The sequence below is a fragment of the Myotis yumanensis genome, unplaced genomic scaffold (assembly GCF_028538775.1).
Source record: "Myotis yumanensis isolate MYYU_CA2020_CCGP unplaced genomic scaffold, mMyoYum1.0.hap1 SCAF_18, whole genome shotgun sequence".
NCBI classification, from domain to species: domain Eukaryota; kingdom Metazoa; phylum Chordata; class Mammalia; order Chiroptera; family Vespertilionidae; genus Myotis; species Myotis yumanensis.
The window spans coordinates 32,039,987-32,050,941 of record NW_027223769.1 but is presented as its reverse complement, the minus strand read 5'-3'; the positions used below and the strand labels follow the sequence as shown (position 1 = coordinate 32,050,941).

The window sequence follows — 10,955 nt, the reverse complement described above, 5'->3', positions numbered from 1 at the left end:
GCCGGTATTAGACTCTCCGCGTGAGGCCCTGGCCGAAGGCTTAAGGGACCTACACTTGGAGGGCGATACACTCTTTCAGGGTACAGATGACATATTGATTGCTAATCCTTCTAATCTAAGGAATTACCAGTCAGAGCACATGCCCAGGTTGTGGGCTCGATCCCCAGTAGGGGGCGTGTAGTAGGCAGCTGATCAATGATGTTCTTTCATTGATGTTTCTATCTCTCTCTCCCTCTCTGAAATCTATCTATATCTATATCTTTATCTATATCTATATCGATATCTATATCGATACCGATATCAAGATATATATATATATATCTATATCTAGATATATATATAATTTTTATTTTTTTATTTTTTAAAGAAGCAAGTTAAAGGTTTCTTGGGAATGTTCAGGTTCCCTCATATCTGAATCCCTAATTTTGCATTCATAGCCAAGCCTCTCTAGAAGGCTTAAAAGGGAAAGATGGTGAACTATTTGAATGCAACTCAGAATGTAAAAGGCTTTTTGGGAACTCAAGGGACAGCTACTTCAGGCCCCAGCCTTGGGTCTCCCAGATTTCACAAAGCCTCTGATGAGACAGGAAATAGCACTGTGGGTGGAGGTGTCTTAACTCAGAAGTTCAGACCTCTGGCCCAGGTAATTGTTCATTTTTCTGAACAATTAGATCAGACAACATAAGGATGGCCTCCTTGCCTTTGGGGTTGGGGGGTGGGGGTGCTACTACAGACACTCTCTTAAAAGAGGCAGAAAACTTGGCTTTTGGACAGCCTGTAATCACCTGGACCCGACACCAGGTTCAAGCCCTGATAAACCCTAGGGGACAGAATGACTGCCACCTGGGAGACCAATCCAGGTTCAGGCCATGCTTCTAGACAACCCAGTGGTCACCATAAAAACATGCTACCCTTTACACTCGGCCACTCTACTCCCAATTGAGCTGGGAAACCTGGAACATCATTGCCTAGAAATAATAGATACAATATACTCCCACCAGCCAGACCTGGAAAGTGAGCCCCTCCCAAGTGTGGAGGAAGCATGGCTTACTGATAGAAGTAGCTTCATAAAGGAAGGTAAGAGGGGGGCAGGCTATACAACTGCCACCCTACATAAAGCTGTAGGAGCAGGGGCCCTACCTCCACTCAAAAGGCTGAGTTAATAGCCCTCACTATGGCACTAGAATTGGGAAGAGGATGACCCTGAACATCTATACGGACTTCCGGTATGCTTTCTCCATTCTACTTGGGCTAATCAACACCATGGAAACTCTAGGTATGACAGTTCTAATTGACCAGGTAGTGAAAGCTTGCCCAACCGGCAATGCCAATAACCTGAATACTCAGCCTCCCTCAATCTCCAGGATGAGGCCAAATAATGAGGGGAACACACCCTGGGGAAGACTGGCATGGACTTCACTGGCATGCCTAAAGCACCAGGTAATTTCAGGTATCTCTTAGCACCTTCTCTACTGAAGGAAAAAATTCCTAATGGCAGGCTCCCCAATCTTTACAGAGTAGCAATGGGCCAGCATTTATCTCTCTGATTACAAAAGATGTTACCAAAGCCTTAAGAGTCAGGTGGGTATTACACGCTGCTTCATGAGACCGCATTCATCAGGAAATTCCGGTGGCAAAGGCTAATCAGACCCTTAAGAGAACTTCATCCAAATTATGCCAGGAAACAAGAGAATTGGGTGAGGCCCCTTAAAGTAACCTTGCTGCACATATGGCCTAGTAAAACATGACTCAGGGACTATTGCAAAGTAAGCACTGGAACGAGTTGTGATGTTGAGACACTCTATGCTTGGGCATGGCTACCCATCATCGGCCTTCCCTGTTAGGAACTTATGATCAGATCACCCTGTGAAGTTACTCACATCCTGTGTTATTCCTCCTAACAACCCTTCTTCTGTCATCTGTGGATAATGATAAAGAGAACTATGACCATTAAGAAAGATTCCCACAAGAGGTAATACTTACATTCAAGATGTGAGTCAGATAATGTCCTGTAACTCAAGTTGGGGAAAACAGCACCATAGACACCGATTCCTCCAAAAAAATGCCTACTGGCCTTGAGACATAAATGACACTTCCGGAAATAATGGAGCAGGAGCACACACACAAAATATTTAGGGTCTTACCTTGGTTGTGAGCTAGAAGATCAGAGTTCAATGTCTGTCTCTCTCATGTATGGGATGTGTCACTGAACTCTGAAAAATTCCTTCAGACATCTCTGAACATTATTTTTTTTTTTCATCCACAAACATGCTACGATTTAGGCAAATCTATGTGGGACGTATGAGCACCCATTTTCTGGCTCTTTCTGATTGTTTGGAAAGGTGTCATTCATCTATAAACATCGTGCTTTTTCTCAGTTTTCCCTCTTAGTGTTGGTTGTTTGCAAAGCTCAGATTTCTATTGCACCCGTTCCTCAGTTCCCATCTTTTATGAAAACTCCATGAAGGTGTCTTGGGTCTTGGGTCTTCCCATTCAAAATCACTTACTTCCTCCTCGGTTCTTCTGCATCACTGTGGACAACTGAGCTTCTATTTCTTACCATTACAAGCTTCATGCTATAATAACCAAGAATGTTCTGTAGTTACAAGCTATGGGGCTTTAATATCAGGCCACTGTAAGTTTAAACCAAATTGGAATGCTATGTATAAGACCCTTGATGAAGAATGTTTTAATGATTTGTTTTAGATGAAATTTATTATCTCCATTTTATAAATAAAGGAAATAGGTTTGGAGATGCCATCCTACTGAATCTTTCTATATGACTCTATAGATGAATTCCTGAGCTGGTTAATGCTCGAAATATGTAGGAGATACAGTTGTTTCCTTTTAGATAATCCATCAAGTCGGGAGGAGGCGTTAAATTGCATGAGCCCATAATACTAGGATTGGGTCAAAAATACTTGAACTAATGTATCTTTAATATCAAGAGTGTATTCATGTAAAAACCAGTATACCATGTAATATATAAATGTGTGTTGACTAAGAAGAAAATAATAAAAATTAACATCTGGTTATGATAGAATCTCCGTCTTCTACCGTCATCAAGAACAATGATTGCACTGACAATATATGCAACACTGTCTGGCCAAATGAGTCACTTTGCTAAGAAACTTTGTACACAAATAGAACAGTACTGTAATTGAGGAAAATAAAAATATTATGAAAACTATTTCCTACAAAATACATTCTACAACTATTTTCTCCAGAAAAAAACAACAGAAGCACATACAAACATCTAAGACCAGTTTCACAATGTGATACATTTAATTCTAATCCTGGGTATTATGAGCCACTATTTTGTTCTCAAATAGAAACCTGCATTAAAAACCCTTTACCCTCAATCCAATGGCTTTCAAATTCAAGGTTACAGTCAGAAAAACAAAAAGCCATCATCCCGGGTTTGGGGTAGCGTGTGATATTGTGAGACAAAAAAATTACAAATTAATCCCTGGTAACTTAATTGGGCATATGCGTACGTGTGTGTGTATGTGTGTACACACACACACATACACACACACATATATTCAATGTTGATATGCCTGTTTAAATTTTGCATTCATATAGCTTTTATAGCGATGCCCACTGTTACCTTATCTTTTTGACTGACAATAATAGGATTTCAGTCATGCTCAGCTTTTCCTACAGTGCCAGTGATGGGAATTTTTGAAATCTTATTACTGCTTGCACTGCCCTGATCTCAGATGGAACTTTCAATCAAAAAGGCAATCAGAAGGTTATACATTCGTGAGATCCCCTGCAAAGCCCGTGATCGCATAATACAACTTGTTGGAAGGGCCCACTTGCCTCCAGTCCTTATGTGGCTATAAAGAGTAATTGGCTACTTAGCTCTCAGCACCCGCATTTCCTTCTCCAAAATGCAGCCCAGCCCAGAACTCCACTGAGACTCAGTGTGAAATCTGGCTGTTCCTAGGAGATTTCTAGGTCTCATGCAGAGACCTGTCTTATTTTAAGCATCTGATTAAACAAACTCTCCCAAAGACACATTTGGCTCTTTCTAAGCATTCTTGTTTCACTGGTGATGCCAGTGAATCTAAGTTTTCTTTTATTTTGTATACACACAAACACTTACCCACACATTTTTCCTCAGAATGTTTTCATTGTTCATAATCCAGAAATCACAATTCTGTGTGGCAAGGTTAACACTTGAATTTAATTTCTAGCATCGTTTAACCATCCTATTGTAAGTTATTTTTAATCTTAAAATAACTATACTCATCAAAGATTACTGTAAAGAATGGGCCCTTAATTCTCTAGACCAGCCGTGGGCAAACTACAGCCCTCGGGCCGGATCTGGCCCGTTTAAAATGAATAAAACTAAAAAAAAAAAAAAAAGACCGTACCCTTTTATGTAATTATGTTTACTTTGAATTTATATTAGTTCACACAAACACTCTATCCAGGCTTTTGTTCCGGCCCTCCGGTCCAGTTTAAGAACCCATTGTGGCCTTCAAGTCAAAAAGTTTGCCCACCCCTGCTCTGGACTGTACATATATGGATGTTTAAAAGACATTTTTATAATTTGATTTGATCAATTAGTGGGCAGGGTCGAGGCTGAATTGATCCGTGTGATGACCAATCACTCAGGGATGCATCATCTCCCCACATAGGAGCCTGAATTGTGAGATAGGTAGAGGGAGATGATTTTGTCTCACTTTGCATCACCTCAATGGTTCTTCTCCATTCGGTAGAAGAATGGGAAGGACTAATGGTTGGGATCTATAGACACATTAAAATGCCTGTGCAACAGAAAACAGTGCACAGCGACAAAAACAGTCACTTTGATAAAGTTAAAAATATGTATTATTTAAATAGTTGAACATGGGGTTCTCAAATTCTAAAAGTTTGGGAACGCTCATGCCTTCTCTTGGTTAAAGAAATCCTGGAAAGTCTATTGCTAAAGTAAAAAGTAGTTAAGTCTAGGGGTGTGTGTGTGTGTGTGTGTGTGTGTGTGTGTGTGTGTGTGTATGTAAGAGAGAGAGAGAGAGAGAGAGAGAGAGAGAGAGAGAGAGAGAGAGAGAGAGAGAGAGAATGTGCATGTGTGTTCCTTGGACCTTTATTTAAATTCAGGGTACACTAAAAATATAGTTCAGTCCTAGTAATAAACATATTTGATTCCATATTAGAACAACTTAAATGGGTTTTTAAGCACCAAGTGCTAGCATGGTGATGGCAACAACAACAAAATCAGCAAGAGACCCACACTTTCATGCTGTCTCTATGGCCAAAGTTAACTTTGAGGTGAGCTTTGGGCAACTGGTATACCAGACATTATCTCCTGCTCATGGAAACCATCATAGGTGATTATCCTATTGACTTCCAAGATTGGAGGATATGGATTTTATATTCCTAAAATTAGCATGATTTTTGTTAAACATGTTTATAAATCTGTACTTTATGGCACTTCACTGAGAAATATACTAGAAATGAGTCTGGTATGCAAGCGATAAATAAAGTAATCATCTTACCTTGGTTTAGAATGTGTAAGGTAGTCAGAATATTATTAGTGAATATTATTACTAATACTACTATTAATAATTTACACTCACCAAATATTTGTTTCAGACATTGTTCCAAATCCTAGTGTGTTTTGAAATCATTTGGGGCAATCACTTTGACCTCCAAAAACACATTCAACAGCTATCATGATACACATAAAGGACAAACTATAGATGAATCTCAGGCAACAAAAACTCAGTAAGGCCTCATTTAAGTCACTGGAGAGTTGTCAATTCTAAGTATCATATTTAAATATTTTGTTTCTATCATAGTAGAAGTAGCCTCCAAAAATTGGTACCTTCAGTTTTCTAGCCAAAGTCATGTTCTTTTCAGGCAGCCCAAGCCAGTGCCTGAGATGGTGTGATCAAGCCATTTCACATCCTTGGTTCTTTATATAAAAGCTCTTACAAATAAAGGTGATTCTTGCAATAATTTAGTTGAATGCTCTAGAATTCTAGTTAGACTCTCGTAGTAGGTCTTCATCTGATTGGGGAAAAGAAAAGTGAAGACAACAAAGGTATTTATAAAAATATATTTCACAAAGTAGGAAACAATACAGGAGTTTCTCTGAATACAATACATGGAGTAAATAAACAATATTGCATTAAAGCAAAGTAGAAAATTAAAATGATCTGCATGTCGTAGTAGTTCGGTTGTATCATACATTTCTCTACTCCTAAATGTCAGGTTGGTGTTACAAATTGAATATGCTCACATCTGCTAGGGCTGTTCTCTTTTGGACTCTAAGATGTTCTGTGTCTCACCATGAGGATCGGGGAGAGAAGTGCTGAAAACAGAAGCAGTAAAATTATGTACAAATCGGTTCCTGCTCTAAGACCTTGTGGGGTGACTTGAAGCATGTCTGTTGGGCAGGGCGTTATGTAGGTATCTAAAAGTCTAGAGTTTAAATATTCACACGGATCAATATACTTTCAGATGTTTGTGCTTGTAGTAAAAACACCAAATACTAGGAGTATGAACAAAATAGAAAACAGTCCAAAAGTTTCTCTGGGAAAATGCTGTTCCTGCCATCACCAGTCACAATAACACTTTCTACACTAAAGAGACTATTCGCTCCCTGGTCAGAATATTGCCTGCCATACTCAGCTCATCAAAATGTACATGTATTAAACATTCATTGTGTGTGTGTATATATATATATATATATATTTATATAAAACAATCTAAAGGATTATTAATGGATATAATTTATCTTTTTTTTCTCCATATAGTCCCTTCATCTATAGGTTACCAACCTTAATAAATAAACGCATTAATGGACATCAATAAAATATTTATTTTGAGGATTAAACAAATAAAACCATCTGTCTCTGACGTTGTCCACTGCGTGACATAGTCTATCTTTGTGTCCTTGTGGAACAAGATGAAGTGGAGGGAAGGAGTAATCCTGCTTCTTACAAACAAGCCTGTTCCGTGGGATTTCTCTCCTCCCACCACTGCGTTGGCAAACCCCACCTTGGAATGGATTAGGAACATGTGACTATTTTAAGGCTCGACACAATATTTAAAGATGCTATTCCGTCTCTGATGAGTGGGGCCAACAATTATGTACAATGTGTGGTCACTGTACCGTGTAATCTTAGGAGGCCTTCCCAAACTCCCAAAAGTCAGAATGTACAGCCGACCGAGTATTGCTTTATCGTGTGTGGCGGGATCCTTATTGGTGAAGGGGAAAAAAACCATTCGCATTTATAAAAATCCTTGCAGAAGACACATCTCAGCAGCAAATTCCTTGCAGGTCCATTTTGTCTAAGAAAGCACCTTTTAATTTTGATTTTTTTCCTCTTTTAAAACTATGTTTTTTCCCTAAGCATGAGCCAGGATCCCCATCTTTGTCTGTGTGGTCACGTACATAGCAACTATCCAACAACTTCTAGACACTCCACATAGTTTAATGCACACTCCACAAGATTGATCACCTCCTAACATAGACTTTTTATTATCCATTTTTTTTTGGTTCAACATTAAAATGTAGTTGAGTTTATAGATGATTGGTGCTACACTTGCCTCTAAAACAAATAGCCACATTGGCTGTATCTAAGGGGAGTGACCCTAGAATATTACAGAATGCTCAGTTCCATGGGTTGATTGGTCATCCACTGTCAAGTTTCTTTGTCACTTTCACCAACAGAGTATAGTTCACCCAGTCTCTTAAAGCGGGGACCCCAGTCACTGAGGTAGTCAAAATTCTGGTCTGAGTCTGAGGTGGTGGACTCCAAGGAGCTGAGGGAGCCCGCCACTGACCCCCGGCCTTCATAGCCATAAATCTGAATGGAGTCATAGGGCGGGGCCGTGGGGTCGTTATCTGCCTCGTGTAGCCGCACATTTATAAATTCATCCACGTCAACACCATTGGGAACTGGAGCCAGCCCTTGCCTTGGCATAAACTGCAAATCTGGTTTAATATCCTTACGGGGTAAAAATCCATTAATTCCATCCGGGTTTTGTAAAGTGGCGATGTCAAAGGCCTCCGTGTCTTCCTCCCCGCCTCCTTCGTCGTCGTAGCGAATGATGTTTTCTCGTACATCTTCATCATCTTTGATAATTAATGGCTCATTTTTATGTCGCCGCAGAGTTACAAACAGCACCACGATGACTGTAGGAAAAACACACATGAAAGAACAGTTAGCCAACTCGCATTGAGTCGTATGAGCAACACACACACCTTGTAGGTTCAGAGGGAGGGTCATTACTCTAAAACTTATGAGTCTATTGCTTTGATATCATTGCCCTGAGAATTAAGCAAAATACCTTTATGAAGGATGAGCTCTCAATTTTGAGAGAATGCTATTTGATGATTTTAATATCAAGAAAAACATCTCAGGAAGATAATGTAATCTTGAAGAAAAAAAATATATTATATTTTTTGTTTGCTTTTTTTTTTCTTTTTATCTCACCAAACTTTGTGATCAGATGGACTCAGCAACCCAATCCATAAACTGTTTGAATAAAAGAGTGTTTTGGACACATATTTATTGCAGCCAGTGGGTGTGCATCAGATCTGGAGGTCTTCTTTATAATAGATGCTGTTGTAACCACATAAGGCCCATCCCCACTCCCCCCACCATTCAGCTTAGTCGATATTTTCACTGGTGGTGGCACTGAAAAAGGCACTGAATAGTCATCTCCAATTGGACATTTATTATTATTTTTTTTACCATTGAGTTTTAGAGAGAGTGCAAGGGAGAGAGAGAGAGAAAGAGAGAGAAAGAGAGAGAAACATCAATGTGAGAGAGACACATCAATTGGTTGCCTCCCACATGTCTGGACCAGGGTCAACCGGCTAGGGTCAGACATTTACCATCACAACCATTTTTCTCCTCACCTCCTCTTAGTGATCTCAGAGCTAGGAGAAGTCCAAAAGAGTTCCTCTTTCCAAAAGCATGCTGGATGTCTGGCTTGGTCAGGGTTTGCTGTCCTTATGTACAGTCATTGATGAACCAGAAAAATGGGAACCATGAGGCTATGAAGGAAATACCTACCTAGCAGCAAAATGATGCACGCCAATATAGCAATTAGGGCGCCCATACTGAGTCCAATCGGAAGGACATAAGCTTCCACATTACAGGACTGGACAACACCATCACTGCTGCAGCCACAGACCCGGATGGTCAGCGTGCTGGTGCTGCTCAGAGGAGGGTTCCCGCTGTCACTGATGACGATTGGCAAAAGGTAGACTTCCTGCTTCTGACGGTTGAATCCGTTATGCTTGGCCAAAATGCTGAGGGAATTATCTGGAAAAGGTGAAAATCACAATTGCGTGCATCATTTCAAAAATGGCTGCCCAAGCAACACTTGTTTTTCTAGTTCTTAAATCCTCTGTGAGCCTCAAAGCCACCCGACTCCACTGGGCCACTGGGGCTCTTTGCCTTTCTCCTCTTCCAATTTTTTAAAATATGTTTTTTAAAACTGATTTTTAGATAAAGAGGAAAGGAGAGGGAGAGAGAGAGAGAGAAGAGAAACATCGATGAGAGTGATGCATCAATCAGTTGACTCGTGTATGCTCCCTTCTGGGGATCAAGCCCACAACCCGGGCATGTGCCCTGACCGGGAATCAAACCTGGGACCTCCTGGTCCATGGGAAGATGCTCAATCCACTGAGTCATACCAGCCAGGTCTCTTCCCATTTTCCCAACTGGCGTGGACCACACATCCATACCCAAACACGTCCAAAGAATAGGGCCCCATGATAAATTAATGAAGTTTTATCATCATCTTGTAAATGCAAACTATGTCTTTTATTTAAGAAAAAGTGTCCTTGCGGAAGACCCAAATTATCCCAAGTCCCACAACAAGCTTAATTTTCTCTCACTTAATCCTGATCATGCAAACTTGGCGGGAGAGAATCTCACCACAGTTGAAAGACATGTTTGAGACGCTCTGGGTTAAAAGATAGACTACATGACACTGTGGCATACAAAACAGTGCAATGTGTTGACCCTACAGGTAACTAAGAGGTTGTGCACGCTCTAGAGCAGCGGTTCTCAACCTTCCTGACGCCGCGACCCTTGAATACAGTTCCTCATGTTGTGGTGACCCCCAACCATACAATGATTTCCGTTGCTACTTCATCACTGTCATGTCGCTACTGTGATGAATCGTCATGTAAGTATCTGATCTGCAGGATGTATTTAGGCGACCCCTGTGAAAGGGTCGTTCGACCCCCAAAGGGGTCGTGACCCACAGGTTGAGAACCGTTGCTCTAGAGCATTTATACTAAAGTGGTAAAGTGCTATATACTGCCAATTGGAGGAGATAGGGCACGTATATTAAAAACTTGTAGCCCTAGCCGGTTTGGCTCAGTGGATGGAGCGTCGGCCTGCGGGCTCAAGGGTCCCAGGTTCGATTCCGGTCAAGGGCGTGTACCTTGGTTGCGGGCACATCCCCAGTGGGGAGATGTGCAGGAGGCGGCTGATCGATGTTTCTCTCTCATCGATGTTTCTAATTCTCTACCCCTCTCCCTTCCTCTCTGTAAAAAATCAATAAAATATATATATATATATATAAAAACTTGCAGAGAAGACCTGCAGTGATTACACAGGTAAGAATAAAATGGAAAGTCATAGGAAAAAGTGTCCCATTTCACATGTATCAATTAATTATCTGGAGATTCATATTGGTTATCTGAGTCAACACTTAAGGACATTTAGGCAACATTTAAAGGTCAGTTCAAAGTAAAGCTGGTCAGTGAGTAGGCATTGGCCCTACAGTTCTCAAAATTTCACCCCCCACGTGATACTTTTTCTTATCTTCATCCCTGTCTCATGAACTATAATCGTATTACATATATTAATTAGTAATATATTTTTTTAATTTTGATTAATGAAAGAAATATCTGTTCAAATTAGGAATATTAATGATCTCAGACTGCTTTCCCCGCCAAAAGCAAACGAACA

General features: G+C 40.4%; 1 protein-coding gene across 3 annotated transcripts in view; it reads right to left on the bottom strand.

The window, feature by feature from the left end:
- Nucleotides 1-5,790: 5,790 nt before the first annotated feature.
- The window catches only part of CDH8 (cadherin 8), a 308,272-nt gene continuing 303,107 nt past the window's right edge, over nucleotides 5,791-10,955 (bottom strand). For 2 of the 3 annotated variants that reach the window (XM_070398063.1, XM_070398064.1), the window contains exons 11-12: nucleotides 9,042-9,293; nucleotides 6,101-8,155 (exon numbers count right to left, since the gene is read on the bottom strand). In XM_070398063.1, coding sequence (XP_070254164.1) covers nucleotides 7,662-8,155; nucleotides 9,042-9,293 — 746 coding nt within the window. In that variant the 3' untranslated portion in view covers nucleotides 6,101-7,661. Of the gene's footprint in view, nucleotides 6,022-6,100; nucleotides 8,156-9,041; nucleotides 9,294-10,955 lie in introns of those variants that run through there. The other variant, XM_070398065.1, reaches the window with a different exon arrangement.